The sequence below is a fragment of the Neomonachus schauinslandi genome, chromosome 13 (genome assembly GCF_002201575.2).
Source record: "Neomonachus schauinslandi chromosome 13, ASM220157v2, whole genome shotgun sequence".
NCBI lineage: Eukaryota > Metazoa > Chordata > Mammalia > Carnivora > Phocidae > Neomonachus > Neomonachus schauinslandi.
The window spans coordinates 88,885,514-88,900,661 of record NC_058415.1 but is presented as its reverse complement, the minus strand read 5'-3'; the positions used below and the strand labels follow the sequence as shown (position 1 = coordinate 88,900,661).

Here is a 15,148-nt window from a genome sequence, read left to right as displayed (position 1 = left end):
GGCTCCTGCCAAGTTACAGACGGTCAGCTTTGAAAGAGATTAGGGTCGTTGGCACAAGAGCCAGGTATGTGCACCTTCTTAGGGTTCTCTTCCGTCTCACTGTTCGGCCTGGAAGGCCGGTGGGGGTAGAAAGCTGCCTGCCCCTTTTACACCCTCTGCAGGCCAAGGCCAGCACTCCAGTGCAAGGGGGTTACTGCAATCTTGTCGTCGTCTTGGAATTCGGGCACACGCCTGCACATATGTGCCTGTCATTCCGTGACTCTTGGGCTATTGCTCACTAGTTGAGTTCACACAGCTGCCTCTCCAGAAAGATGACATTCTAATTATAATTGCTCGTGAATCAGTGAAGAATTAGTGGAATTTTTTTCCTGCGTCAGCAGATGCAAATATGCAGACTTCTCTCTGTTCTTTGGTCCTGCTTGTAGAGAAGAGGGAGCATGGATGCGCGCCTTCCAGGACACTCTGGTCTGGCCCTCTGACCCTCTGATTCTGTGATGCTCTTCCGTGCAGCCGGCTGACGAGCTGCCTCCCCCACCCTCCCACTATCTGCTGTCTTTCCTCAGCACTTTGTCTCCCGTCTTTCTGTCTTAGCCTGTCCGTAATCACCAGCTAGGTAGCTAGTCTTTAAATCTCCATGAGATCCCATTTAACTTCTAAATTGTGGTAACAGGAACATATGAACATTCTCCTTTCTTCTTCTAGCACTTGACTCTTAGAGATCTTACTTCTCTCTGTTTCTCCAAGAAAGGCATCGGCTGTCACAGGGTGGGGGGTGGCACTGATTCCGACTGTACTGTGTATGCCTTTGGTTGTATTTTCTTTTTAATTAGCATTTCAAAAGTAATACGTGTTCACTGTAGAACATTCACAAGAGGGGCGCCTGGGTGGCTCAGTCGTTAAGTGCCTTCGGCTCAGGTCATGATCCCAGGGTCCTGGGATCGAGCCCCGCATCAGGCTCCCTGCTCCACGGGAAGCCTGCTTCTCCCTCTCCCACTCCCCCTGCTTGTGTTCCCTTTCTGTCAAATAAATAAATAAAATCTTTAAAAAAAAAAATTCGCAAGAAAATAAGGGGTGTTTTATAGCCGTAGTTTTTTTCTAGGCATGTATTCTTGGTTCCATTTCATTTCCAGAACATACTACACACACACACACACACACACACACTCCAGTGTACCACCTGGGGCTATGTTTCTCACTCACATTGTATTATGTTGTCTTTCCATGCTATCATATGTTCTCATGAGTTTGTTTTTTATTGGCAATGTAATGGTCTGTTGTTTGGTTCTATCATAATTTACATAATCAGTTCCTGGTATTAACTGTTCAATTATGGAGTACTGAGTAGTCTAATTTTATCTATTACATATAATGCCGTGATGACCATCCTTTGTAGCTTATTTTTTGCATACCTCTGTGACCTTTTCCCTGGACTAAATTATTACAAAAAGACAGATATTTAACTTGGACACATACTGACAAATCATCCAAAAAGGCTGTTCAAAGCATTACTCCCACCCACCGTGTCTGGAAGGTTCTGTCTTATCACCATCGAAGCTGGAGAGCCTCTGATTACTGAGCACTGGTGTGTACATTTGTGAGTTTCCTCTTCGTTTTAGTTTCGGTGTGTTCATCCTTTTTCTAGTTTTCGTGTTTCTGAAAGAATCCTTGCTCTAGGGAGGATGTTAACTCTGTTGTTACTCTCTACGTTGTGATTCCTGTGTGTGGCATTTTGAGTTTGGAGAGGCTTTGCAGTCTGATTTAGGGACATGTTGCTGTTGCTCATTTATGCCCATTGCTGCCTCCTCTGTAACTTTAGAAATAGTCTTGCTGGCAGCTGAAACCACCCCTCTCCCCTACACAAGTAGGTCCTATCCAGATGCCCATCAACGGATAAGAGAATGGATAAGGAAATGGAGGTTTGTCCATGTGTTGGAATACAGCTCAGCAATGAAAAGGAGCAAACTGCTCGTGCACACAAAAACATGGATTGTCATACTGAGCAAAAGAGGGTGAACAGAATGGTGACAGAGAGTGGGGCTGTGGAGGCTGGGGGAAGTGAGAGGGACTGGTAACGGGGATGGTTTCTTTTGTAGGGGATGCAGAGTTGTAAAAGCAGCTGCGCTGGTGTGGCTCAACTCTTGAGCAGACACAAGCCGTCGGGCTGTCCACAGTCAGTGGCTGGATTTTGTGGCATGGGAAGTAGATGTCCATAACGCTATTCAGAGAAAGATGGGTGCAGAAGAGTGCATACTGCAGTGGTCCCATTTATATCGAGTTCTAGGGGCACCTGGGTGGCTCAGTTGGTTAAGCGACTGCCTTTGGCTCAGGTCATGATCCTGGAGTCCCTGGATCGAGTCCCGCATCGGGCTCCCTGCTCGGCAGGGAGTCTGCTTCTCCCTCTCCCACTCCCCCTGCTTGTGTTCCCTCTCTCGCTGTGTCTTTCTCTGTCAAATAAATAAATAAAAAATCTTTATATCGAGTTCTAGGCAAAAGTCATCTAAGAAATAGAAGTGAAACAATACTGGGGTGGGCAGGTGGACCAGAGAGCGATGGAAATGTTCAGTATTTTTTGAGTGGTGCATACACGGGGATTTGTGATCATCAGAACCCATCCAACTGGGGGAAAATGCATTCTAATTGGGGAAAAAAAGTAGGTCCTGATCTTTTTTCTTTTTTTTCTATATAAAAAAATGTATTTTCGTAAGTCATGTCTCTGCTGAGTGATATGCCGTTAACTTTCTGTCTGTTGACAAAGATGCCAACCAGTCATCCCCGTATGCCAGCTGCCGCCACACCCAGCACCAGCTCACTGGAAAACCACCTTCCCCACGCCAGAGGTTTGCTCGTTAGCATAGGCAGCGTCCTGCACATTATAGAACGCAGTGGCTTTTAAGAACTAAAGAGGAGTTCTCCCCTCCGCCCCAAACTGGGAATCGGTTCCACTGGAATTTAATTTGTATATTGAACTTAGTCATTTTGAGACTGTGGGGTTCGTCATTTCCCCTTCCAAGAGGAAGTGCCATTATGCATTTGAAACTTCTCAACATGCTATGAAGGCATCTTTGGAGGGTAGGGGACATTTTGAGAAGTCGTGCAGCTCATCTAAGTCAAATAATACTTGCATTTCTGGTGTGCGGAAAATGTGTAGGCACAAAAAGAGATGAGGTGGTGGGGAGAAACAAGTGACCTACTTTGTGGTGCAAACCAAGCAGCAAGGAGCTTTCTTAGCACCTCTGACTTCTCTCTTGTGTGGGGTCTAGGAGCTGGTCAGACTAACCATCGAGAAGCAGGGGCATCCGTCTCCAACCAGCCCAGTGAAACCCAGTTCCCCAGCCTGCAAACCCGATGGGTGAGTTCTGACTAAACCCTCCAGTCACTGGAGAGAGAATGGGAGCCAAGCAGGGAGGCTGTTTAAGGCCTGCATTCCTTTCTCAGTGACTTCTGGGCGAGTACCTGTATTACTTTAAAGTGTGTATAGCTCACCCACGTTTTGAAGTGTTGCCTGATCTCAAGGTTAACAGTCAGTGTGACTCTCAGGATACCATGTGAGCGTTCACGTGACCCACACCTGCACTTCTCCAGAGCAACTGCCTTTCATCATTGGAAAGAACTTTGAAGGGTTGGGTTTGGGGGATTTGGCTTGAGAGCTTTGAGCTTTATCAAGAAAGTAAACTGAGGGCAATGTGGACAGTTCTAAGGCCTTGCAACAAGTTCTACTGCAAGCCCCTAGACAAAATATGAAACATAAATTTGGAGCATTTAGAGAGCCTTTAGATCATGTAGTCTGAAGTTTCCTCTTACAGACAAGGAAACTGAAATGCGGTCAGGGGGACTTGGCCAGGCTCCTGCTGTGTGTTGGTGATCAGTCCAGACTTGAAACCCCATCCCTGCCCGTGGAGCTCCAGGCATAGTGTCCAGGGCTCCTGCTTCTCAGCCTGGTGCCCCCCATCATTCCCATGCCCTGGTGCCCTTCTGCCCCTCCCAGGACCTGTGTGTGCTCTGTAACCGTCTGTAATCCCAAGTTCTTCTCTCTCCAGCCAGTCTGAGCTCCCCCTGACAGATCGAGAGATGGAGATTCTAAACAAGACAACTGACCTTTCCCAGTCAGCCGAGCTTCTCCCAGACTCTACAGATGAGGAGGTCGCACCCCCCAAGCCCCCCTTACCTGGCATTCGGGTGGTTGATAACAGGTAATTTTTATTTTTCTGGCACCCTCTTCTACTTAAGATATAATCTGATGAAAGGATGGTAGATGAACCAAAGTGAAGATGGTGCCATTAGGGTAAGAACTTCAAACCCAGCCCCTCGTTCTTTGGAAGGCTTGCAGTCTTGATCTTCCTTGGGAAGGGCATCTCTGGAGGATGTGAGCCTGGCCCCAGTAACTTCCCTTGCCACACGCTACGAGAACTCCCGGTGGAGAGCCTTTTAGGCTCAGTACAATTTATGATATGGAAGGAAAAGAAAGGATTTTTCTGATTTTTGGGTTTTTGGCATTGGTAGGTTTTATTTTGGCAGCGGTGGAGTGGGACAGGAGTTGAAAGTGTGAAAAGTAGGTGTGAAGTGTCTGATAATGAAAGAATCCCACATTCTGTACCCTAATACCTTTTTAAAAAGCTTTTGTTTGGGTCATTCGGTTTGATAGGATTTCTTGATCTATTTCAGTCCTCCACCAGCATTGCCACCGAAGAAAAGACAGTCAGCTCCATCCCCGACCCGAGTAGCTGTCGTTGCCCCCATGAGTCGAGCCACCAGTGGCTCCAGTTTGCCCGTTGGAATTAATAGGCAGGTAATGTAGCCCCATCTGGCAAGGCAGAGGAAGGCTTTGGGTTTGGGAACTTTAATCGTGAAGCTAAAAGAAACCCAGTGGTCTTCAGCCGCTGGCAATGAGAGGATCATTCCTTCTCTGGACAGGACTACAGGACCTGGCAGAAGTTCCCACATGGGGGAGGGGGGCAGGGGTTGAGAGGCTGGAGCTGAGGAGTGTCTCCTGAGGACATCTGAGCCTGGCCCCAGGGCCCTCGCTTTTCACAGTCCCAGGCCTCGGAAAGGCTTCTTTCTCGGAAGTCACAGACTTGGCTTTTTATTGCTTACATCAAAGATGGGCCTTTCCAACCAGTTTCTGAGCTTCGCAGTCTCCTCTAAGTCAACGCACTGATCCCTCTCCCCTGGGCTCTGCCACCGTTTCTCAGAAGTGACTTGGGCTTGTTTTTATTTTTCCACCCGAGGATTTTGACGTGGACTGTTACACACAAAGGCGACTCTCAGGAGGCAGCCACTCGTACGGCGGAGAGTCGCCCCGCCTGTCCCCCTGCAGCAGCATAGGCAAGCTCAGCAAGTCAGACGAGCAGCTGTCCTCTCTGGACAGGGACAGCGGCCAGTGCTCCCGGAACACAAGCTGTGAAACACTAGGTGAGCGCCGGGCATCTTGGTCACACCTCCTGTCTCATCCTTTCTTGGTGGCTGCTTTGGGGTCACACAGGGAGGCCAGTCACCGGTCATTCGGCCCTGGCCAAGTCATTCAGAGTCTGTTTCGTCATCTGTAGAGTGAGGGGACCAATATCCACCTCTCTCAAGGAGGTCGCAAGTTTGAGTGAAATAACCATGTGCATCCACATAGGAGATGCTCAGATGGCAGCTGTTGTTACGGTTAATCTGTCAGTTTGCAGTTTGACTCCCTTGGCCAACATGAAGAGCCATCTGTGCTCAGAGCTGTAGGTGAAGGAGAGAGCCCCTGACAGAGGGTGAAGGCAAGCGAGCAGCGCGTGCTGACCTCCTGGTTGGCGCGGGATGCGTGCCGTGGGGGCCGGAGGGAAGTCTGAAAGGCAGCTTGGCAGGAAGTCTCAAGAGCATTAAGCTGTTCCTGTCCCGTGAGCTAGACATTCCACTTCGAGACTTTATCTTAATCAGAGATTTATAGCAGGATTTCTATACAAGGACGTTAATCTCAGCATCACTGGGAGTCGTGGTAAACTGGAGACTCAGTGGTAGGAAATCTGAGGAGTTGTACATCCGCTTGGTGGAATAACGTCAGTCACGATACATTGATCAATGGACGAAATCCAAGACCCCTGACATAGTATTTTTCTCAGTTGGGTTTTTTAAAAAAAAGAATCCTAAGGGGAAAAAAGACTTTTATGGAAATACATTAAAATGTAAACTGATTATAGTTAAATTATGGGATTGTGGATGATTTTTATTTTCTTGATTTTTTTTTTTTTGGCCACATTTTCTACAGTGGTCACGCATTTTTCTTTTTTAAAAAATAAGAAATTCAAAAAATACAGGAAGATACAAAGAACAGGGTAGCAAACAGCCCTTTTCCCACTCACTTTTGCGTTTTCGAGCAGGGAGAAGAATGAGGCATATAAAATACAGCATAGAGATGAGACAGGAATCACGTTTGTGTCACATACGAATGAATGGGATTGGGTAGGATTGCTGCTTCCTGCGGGGCCTTGTGGCTAACGGGTCATGTTTCTCCTGTCGTGAGTGCAGATCACTATGATCCTGACTATGAATTCCTTCAGCAAGACCTCTCTAACACAGACCAGATACCTCAGCCAGTGGCCTGTCACCTCAGCCCGTTGCCGGAGTCCTTGGGAGAGTCTGGGTCTCCGTTTCTCAGCTGCCCTTTCCAGTTGCCTCCAGCACCCAGCAGCTGTCCCCAGCCAGATGGGCCGTTGGCCCCAGGACAGCAGGTAGACACGCCCCCTGCTCTCCCCGAGAAGAAGCGCAGGAGCGCAGCCTCCCAGACCACAGACAGCTCGGGCTGCAGGGTGTCCTACGAGCGGCACCCCTCGCAGTATGACAACATCTCCGAGGATGACCTGCAGAACCCAGCCTCGGGCCCGTCCGTCCCCTTCACGCCCTTTGCTGCTATCCTCCCCTTTCAGCAAGGAGGGTCCTCAGCCTCTGTCGAATTTGTGGGTGATTTCGCTGTTCCTGAATCAACGGGTGACCCGGAAAAACCACCTCCTCTACCAGAGAAGAAAAACAAACACAGTAAGCTTTTGTCGAGCTGTTGTCAGGAAGCACGTTCTATAACCTAACATGGGGGTGCGTTTTATCTGGGCATCTAAGCATTGGGCCAGAGTCACGCCAGTGGCCTCGTAATTTCATAAAAGACGGGGCCCGTGGTATGTGGACACTTCGGGGAGCCTTGTTTTGTCGGTACTGGTAATGGTTTGTAGAGCTTGATAAGCCGACCTGTCCTTGGGCCTCTCTCAGCTCTCAGGCCAGGCCCCGCAGAGCCCGAGTGTTTGGCCCGAACACCCAGCGACAAAGAGAAGTGAGTGTCACAGCTTGAGGACAGCATTCCAGCAATATCCGGGTAAAGCGGGATGGACTTTTGAATTCAGTTAGAACTCACCGCATCCACAGAGGGGTTTTCTGAGGATCCCTGAGAGCGTGCAGGTTGCTGTTTAGAGAGGTCCCTGGTACCCCTCGTCTTCTGTTTGCGGACATGAACTGTCACGGAATGACTTAGAACCTGAGCTTGCCTGGTTGGAGCTGCCGAGGACATTTCTTAGACCACATATTTTTAATACAGGGTGTTATTAGGGTCCAGGGGTGGCACTGAAATTTTAGGTATTTGTAGTTGGAGTATTTCTGGACTGTCACTTTGCCATCAGATTCCTAAGTAGAGTCCTGCTAGAGATGGTTTTTCTGCTGGATCCCCTCACGGCTCCCTGTCGCAGGCTTTCTCCGCTTCGCCCCCTCCCCTGATCCACTCGCGCACTTCTCCATCTGTCTTTGGTGGACTGGCCATCACCATTTGCGTATGTGTGTGGTCACCTGGGCCACACAGCCCCAGGGCTCCCTGGCCTCAGTGGCAGCATCCAGCAGAGAACTTCCACCAACTAGGAATTGACTCTCCATTCCAAATTCCCAAATGAGAGCATCTGATTGGCCCCAGCTAGCACGGGGCCCACCCTCAAAGAAGGGGAGAGTGGTTAAATGCAGCAAGGGTGGCCCCGAGGGCACCTGGGTGGGCCTTGTTCCCCAGCTCCTTGCTGGGTGTCACCCAGGCTGCATCCTAGCCTAGGGTGGTCTCTTCCCCCAGCTGGAGGGAGAACTGGCTCTGAAGGGCTGATGAGGTCATCCCCATCTGTCGTTCACTTGTGAGAAGCAGGGTGCTACTAGAGGGAATTGCCAACAGCAGCGCTGGGGACATTTCCCTCTGTGCCTCTCCCTCTGCACCAGCAAGTGTCTAGAGAGCTGTTGGCCTTTCCTCTCCACCCACCTTACTTGACTGTGCCGCTCTGGGCTCACACCCTTTCCTCTTTTCCTTTCCTTGGAAGTCTCCGAACCCAGAACACAGGGTAGGAACCACAACAGATGTGTGGTGTTGCCTGGCCATGGAGCCGGGGGCCTCGCCTCCGCTTTTTAGAGCAGGGCGGGCCATGGCCCTTACGTGGGGCTGCAGAGAGGAGGAGGAAGGGAGGCATCCGCTGTTCCCTTTCCAACAGCCTCAAGTCTCCAGTGGCTAAAAATATTTTCTATTAGACTCTATTTTTAGGCTTTATCTTTCCATCAGTGTCTGTAGTACTTGTGTCTGCAAACCTTGAAAAATGACTAAGAGCTTAAGGTGTGGCATGCCCTGGGCCAAAGCTTCACACGCCATCGTATCTAGTCTTTACACTCTGGCCCCGGGCAGCGATGATAGCACGGTTTATAGAAGAAGAAACCGGAGTGCGAAGGACCTGAGCCTTGCCAGGATCAGCTGGCAAGTGGGTAGCAGATCTGGGCTTTGGAGCGGGCCTGTGTTTTCCCAGCACGCTAAGGAGGCAGGGATCCGGCCCTCCTTTGTGGAGACTGTATGGGTTTCAGTAGTGACCGCCAGGCAGCAGGGAGTCTTTTTTTTATGCCCCGTGAAAGGACCCCTGAACTTGAGGCCTGGTCCTAGTCTCCAGTCCACTCTTCCCTTGGGGAGTTCCAGTCTTTGACCTGGTGGAAAACTTGCAAAGTTGCTTTGCGAGAAAGGAGGGAGATAATCATCATCCCTTGTATTTGGCTAATACTGGACAGAGCTCATACGTACACAGTCCTGCTATCATAGAGTGTCCTTCTCCTCTGGGTTGCGCTAATGTCTTGAGTCTTGAGGGTCGTCGGCCCGTCTTGCTGAGGGCAGCCCTCCGAGCCCCTTGTGCCCAACGAGCTTCCTAATCACTGCCCGCAGTCCTGGGTGCCCGCTGGAGCACCGCCTGCCGAGATTCCCGGTGATGCCGGCTGCTCCCTTCTCTGAGCTCCTGTGCTGGGCTGCCTTTGAAACGGACCCAGTCTTCCTTATTTCTCGAAGGTCCTGAACCTCACTACTGTCTCTGTGTTTGGTGAGCAGGTCTCGGCAAGGACTTCAGCATCTGAAAGGCCAGTTCTTACTGAAGCTTCCTGTTTTAGGCAAAGATGCTTGTGTTCAGTCTTTTAGGGAGCACTTGGTAGGCATTTGGGATCCCCTTCAAAGGCTTGCCTCTTCCTCTAGAACCTCGTGGTGTTGGTGGTGCGGCGTGGAAGAACGGCGTCGTGGGGCTCGAGGGGGTGGTGGGCTGCACTTGCTTTCCGGCAGCAGAGCCCTCGTGGGCAAGACTGCCTTTACCTACCCGCCTGTTATGGCCAAGCTCTGCTCAGTGCTTGCTGGAGCGAAGACATTCTTACTGATTCTTTTAAATAGAGGAGATAACTTTGAACCCCCTCCTTCAGTGAAGGGCATCAGAAAGACAGCCCTAGAGAAAGGCATTGCTTATCTACCTTGACCCCAGTTGAGGGTCTCCAGTTAAGCCCCCAACTTTGAGGCTATGTGAAAATACAGAATGAAGCCCTGCAAAATTGTCCTGGCCACTTTTGCTTGGTATCTAGCAGGTGCTCCAGGAGGACAGCACCCAACTCCAGATGGTACCTTCGACCTCTGCCGTACACGCACCTAAGTTCCTTTGCTTCCAAACCTGGGACCCTTTTTCTTGCTAGCTCCCTCCTAGTGCGTGTGCTGCAGCCCTGTGAGTAAACTCATCAGCCCTCGTTCCTAAGGGTCCAGGGGCGGCGTTCCTAACTCATGAATCAAGGGGGCATGACAGCATTTCCCCTGCAAACGTGGACACGTTTGTGTTTATAGGGAATTCCCTAACTCTCGGGAGCTTCCTACACCCCTGAGAGAATGGGAAGGGTGGTACTGCATTTCAGGCCAGCCTTGACCTAGACTTTGCTGTGGGGAGTGTCCAGTGTGGGTTCCAGTCCCACAGAGAGACGGGGATTGGAGAAGGGCCTACTCCCACCCAGCCTCCCAGCTTCGTAAGGCTGCCAGAGGGCCGGACAGTCAGCTCCAAGCTGTCACTTGCCCCAAACCCGTGGAGTCTTCAGAAGGGCCTGGCTCTGGAGTCGGGGCTCCAATCGCTAATCCCAGCTGGGAGTAAGGTGCAAGGGCTGAGGGCTCCGCGCCTGCCTCAGGACAGGGTGCCTGTGAGGATGGGCCCCTGAGGTGTTGCGCCTCCCCAGGTGGGCGAGGCCCCTGCTGGCTGCGAGGGCTCACGGCTCAGGCAGGGAGCCTACCCCTGGGCGGCCTCGAAGCTACAGGTAGTGTCACCCAGAGGGAGCAGCGTGGCGTCAGGTGGCGGGGTGGCAAGGGCCGGGCTTTCTGAAACAGGTTTAGGGAGGAGAGGGTGCACGTGTTTGAATTCAAGCATGTCTTTCCTCGCCGTCTGTCCCTCCCCCGAGGATGTAGCCTCTCGGCTGGAAGGGGAGAATGGAGTTTAGTGGCTGTTACTTCTTGTTTACCCAGTGGGTGCTTTATAAGACCCACCCAGGGCTATCGCCTGGTTTAGCAAGTCCCTTGGTCGGGTTAGGTGACGTGTGTTTCACTCATTCGTTCTACAAATATCTGTGGAACCTGCTGTGTGTCAGCACTGATGGTGGGGCGGCAGACACGGTCCCTGTCCCCCGGGAGCTTCAACTCTCCAGTGACAGACAGTAGATCCTGTTGCATTGGCCTTGAAAATATATCCTGAATCAGATCAATCTCACCACCTCCACCCACACCACAATCTGTCACCTAAACAACCACAGCGGCCCCAGAGTTGTTTTCTCGAGACAAAGCAGCTTCAGGCAGGCCCGGAGGGGAACCCTTCGTGGGGTCCCACCGGCCTGACAGCGGGCCGGCCTCCTTGCCCCGTTCCCACAGCCTCTCATGACCTCCCAAATGACTGCCTCGCTCCTTCCAGCCTCCCCTTGCTGGCTGTGCTCTGCTCACCAGACCCCTGGCCCGCCCTTAGCCTTTGCCCAGCCTGTAGCCTCGGTGTGGAAGGCGTCACGTAGCTTATCCATATTCTGGAGAAGCCCCCACCACCGGCCCACTTCACTGTCAGTCCCCAGCATTCACACCTGGTCTGTTTTCTGTCTCCTGGGAGGGTGTGAGCCTCACATGGCCAGAAGACTTGCTTGCTGGCCCCTGAGCTGGTGCCCAACACGTAGGTGCTCAGTAAAGTCACATACGTGGGACAGTCCCACAGGTGGCTCATGCTGTGGGCAGGGCTAAGAGGACTCCATGGAGGGACAAGGAGGGGCTGCTGGGCGGACGGCTCGTGCCGAGCCACAGGCAGGGGAGAGCCTGCTCAGCAGGACTGAGGGGAACAGCATGTGCACACTTCCCTGCGTGCTCCAGAGAGGGGAGGAAGACCACGCGCCTGGGGTCAGAGGAGTGGGAAGTGGCACCTAGTCTCCGCCACGGCCACAGGGTGCCAGGAAACCCCCAGGGCTTTTCAGCGGAGGGGGGTGGTCGCCCCCATATGCATTTTTTAAAAAGAGACTATTTTTTAGAGTGGTTAAAGACTATTTTTTTAGAGTGGTTTTAGGTTCACGGCAACACTGAGCAGAAAGTACAGGGAGTTCCCGCAGGTCCCGGCCTCCCCCACTGTCACCTCTCCGCCAGAGTGCTGTGTGTTAGTCACCCAGCCTGCATGGGCGTGTCCCTGCCGGCCAGAGCCACAGCCTGCGTAGGGCTCACCCTTGCTGTGTGTCCATAGGTTTTGGCCTGTGGGCGACATGGTGTCCATGGTGTGGCGTCGGCGGGGGCTTGTGTGGGCCTGGGCCTGGCCATGCCAGGGGAGCAGGGAGGGGCCCGCTCGGGGGCGGGGGGGGGCAGCCGTGGGCCGCGCAGCCGCCCCCCAGTAACGCCGGGCCGCCCCCCACCCCGTCTGCCCCGCAGTGCTAGCCTACATGCAGCTGCTGGAGGACTACTCAGAACCGCAGCCGTCCATGTTCTACCAGACGCCGCAGAACGAGCACATCTACCAGCAGAAGAACAAGATGCTCATGGAGGTGTACGGCTTCAATGACTCGTTCAGCACCGAGGCCTCGCAGGAGCTGGCGCCGCCCCCCGCCCTGCCCCCCAAGCAGCGGCAGCTGGTAAGCCGCCCCCCGCCCCGCCGCCGCGACCCTCTGCTGCTGGGACCACGCGGCTTCCCACACGGGTGCTCCCACTTCCTCCCGACAAGCTCCCCCGTCTCCCCTCCCTGGGGGTGGCAGCGCCTTTCTCTTCCAGAGCAGCCCCACGCAGCTGGGCCTGGCTTGTACTCAGAATGTCTCCTCTCTCTGCTGACAGTCTCTTGTATTTTTCCTCTCTTCTTGGGCTCCAATATAGACCTCCCAGAAAGGAGGGACTCAATCAAGGCACAGGGCCTGGTCTGTGTGCGGCCATCTGTGGACTTGATTTACATAATGGCCCAACTACACAGAGTGACTGACACCCCACCCTGGCCAGCGATGGCCCCGTGCAAACAAGCTCTATTGAAGCACGATGGCCTTACACAGAGCCGTCTGTGTTCCCGGCATGGCACCCTGTCTCCTCTGAAAAGCGAGTGAGGCATCCCTGTAGGTACCGAAGCCCAAGTCAGCACAGAAGGCAGGCTGTCCTGCGTGGGACCAGGCGGGTGGGCAGGTCAGCCGTGCCTGCTGCGCGCCGGAACCCTGTTCCTGCGGCTCCCAGCTTACCAACCAAGTGGACCGTGGTCAGGTGGTGGAGTCCAAGCATCTCGCCGGGAAGAGTGCACCTCAGAAAGGGATGCTTGACCTGTTCAGAGCTGTATATGCTGTGTTGCTCATAGGCTGACGAGTCTGGTAGTGTTTTCACCGCAGAGGGGCCTGGCCATCTTCCTTCCTTCGTGAGAGGACGTGAAGGTGCTGGCCTGCCTTTTCTGGGAGGCAGCTGCCGACTGGACAACCAAGACCCTGGGTTACTCCTCGAGCCCCCGCCCTGCCCCAGGGGCCCCTGAGCCTTCCTGCATTCAGGAAGCTCAGGGGCTGACCAGGCAGAGCCCAGGACTAGCTGTGTCTCACGACTTACACTCAGGGCCTCAGTTCTTCACCCACCCTGCCCACCCCAGGAACCCCTGAATATGCCCCAATATGAATCTAAATGGCTCTGAAAATGTTTCACAAAGGGATCTTTACCATGGAAATAGAAATGCCTGCCCCAGGGAGCCCTGACCTAAAATGTTTGGTTCAGCGGCTGAACTGGATTTCGTTGGGATCTGAAACAGTCTCAGCCCCTCCTGCCAGTGTCCACAGGTGCCCATCGGTCATCCTTGGGCATCTTCTCTGCACCGTGGAGCCCACAGGCTTCACACAGGTCCCTAGGGAGCGCTCTCGGACTCGGAGCCTGTGTGGGAGAGCCCACCGAGCGCTCCGCATGCTGTCCAGGCAGTAGCGAGGGGCCCAGGAGTGAGGCAGACACCGTGCTGAGCACTGCGGCTTGGTTTGGCTTCACGTGCTCCTCCCCACAGCCTCTGTCACCCCCATGTTAAGTCAGCTGAGGCTGAGGAAACCAGAGACTTCATTGGAGCCCATGCAGCGCTGGAAGTAGAAGATGGGGGACCAAGCCCAACTCTGGCTGAAGCCCGGCACGGCTCGTGACATGCCCTGCGCCTGCCGCGTGGCTGCCCTCTCAGACGCAGATGCAGGAAGGCTTGTACTCCATTTTACCAGCAAAAGTAGTAGTCGTAATTGTGCCTGTTGGCCCCCATACAGTGCGGCAGGCGCAGTTCTGAGTGTTTTACGCACAGACGGTCCTAGACAGGTGTCCCCATTTTACAGATCAAGAACCTGAGGCATAGGGACCTTTAAATAATGCTTGAGGCCAAACAGGTCCCAAATGGTGAGGCCCAGGTTCAAAGCCAGGCGGCCTGGCTCTAGGAGCGCACTCTGTGGAAGCATGGATAAGTGCAGGGTCTGCTCCCCAGGGGAGGAATGTGAGGCCCTATGTCAGTGCAAGCCAGGCCCGCGGGGCCCCGAGCCCGTTTGGCCTCCTTCCACCTTGCCACCGCTTCCAGTGGACACAACGTGTATGAAAGTTAGCTTTTTAAATCGCTCACAAGGAGGTGAAGGAGGGCACCGTCTTGTCCGGGTGGACTCTGGCGGGCATCTGTGATTCCTCAGCTGAGCCGAGAAGCCATCCCTCTCCAGAATGTCCAAGCAGAATTAGGTAGCAGCCTATGGAGCCTTCATGTGCACCTGCCTGACTGTTCTCTGCTTTTCTCCCTCCTTCCCTGTCCTCTCTCTCGTCCCTTCTATCCAGCAGGCCTCCTATGCTGCTTCTTCCTTCTCCTCTGTCTCCTACTGTGTCCAGCAAACTAAAGTGGCCTTCACCCCCGAGGACGGCAGTGCCGCTCAGGGCATCAGTGTGTCCGTCTCTAACTCCTTTCTCAGCCGGCACAGCAACTTGCCTGTGCCCTCGGTGAGTCGCTCCCTGCTGCTCTTTGCTTGGAAACGTGAGTGCGAGCTTTCATTTGTCGCCTGTGCCTCCCGACCTGCGTGCTGCTGCCCAGCCCTGACTCTGTCCTCTTGCAGACCCTGCCCTAGACAGGAAGGGGCATGCACGGTTGGTTCTCTGTGGCCCGAGGACTGTGTGAAGGGGCGGGGTGGGTGGGGTGGCGGCGGGGACCGGGAAATGTTAGTGGCCACGCTCTCGGCATCACCACTCAGAAGTAAACTGGCAGAAGTGTTTTGGCTTTTTATTCTGGTCTCCCGTTGGGCCGTGGGTCAGCCCTGTAAGTGTTCTGTATTTAAAAAGAAGTCTTCCTCTCATAGGAAGCAAGGCCAGGGAGAGCAGGCTTTAGCAGGACATGAGAGTTCGAGTCTGAGGGCCTTGTCGGCTAACTTCTGCTGT

General features: G+C 53.3%; 1 protein-coding gene across 1 annotated transcript in view; it reads left to right on the top strand.

The window, feature by feature from the left end:
* RAPGEF1 (Rap guanine nucleotide exchange factor 1) overlaps positions 1 to 15,148 on the top strand; it is a 71,616-nt gene that overhangs the window by 22,528 nt on the left and 33,940 nt on the right. Inside the window, exons 6-12 of the mRNA XM_044920437.1 lie at positions 3,261 to 3,349; positions 4,038 to 4,190; positions 4,663 to 4,786; positions 5,226 to 5,409; positions 6,496 to 7,002; positions 12,191 to 12,390; positions 14,561 to 14,716. Coding sequence (XP_044776372.1) covers positions 3,261 to 3,349; positions 4,038 to 4,190; positions 4,663 to 4,786; positions 5,226 to 5,409; positions 6,496 to 7,002; positions 12,191 to 12,390; positions 14,561 to 14,716 — 1,413 coding nt within the window. The remainder of the gene's footprint in view (positions 1 to 3,260; positions 3,350 to 4,037; positions 4,191 to 4,662; positions 4,787 to 5,225; positions 5,410 to 6,495; positions 7,003 to 12,190; positions 12,391 to 14,560; positions 14,717 to 15,148) is intronic.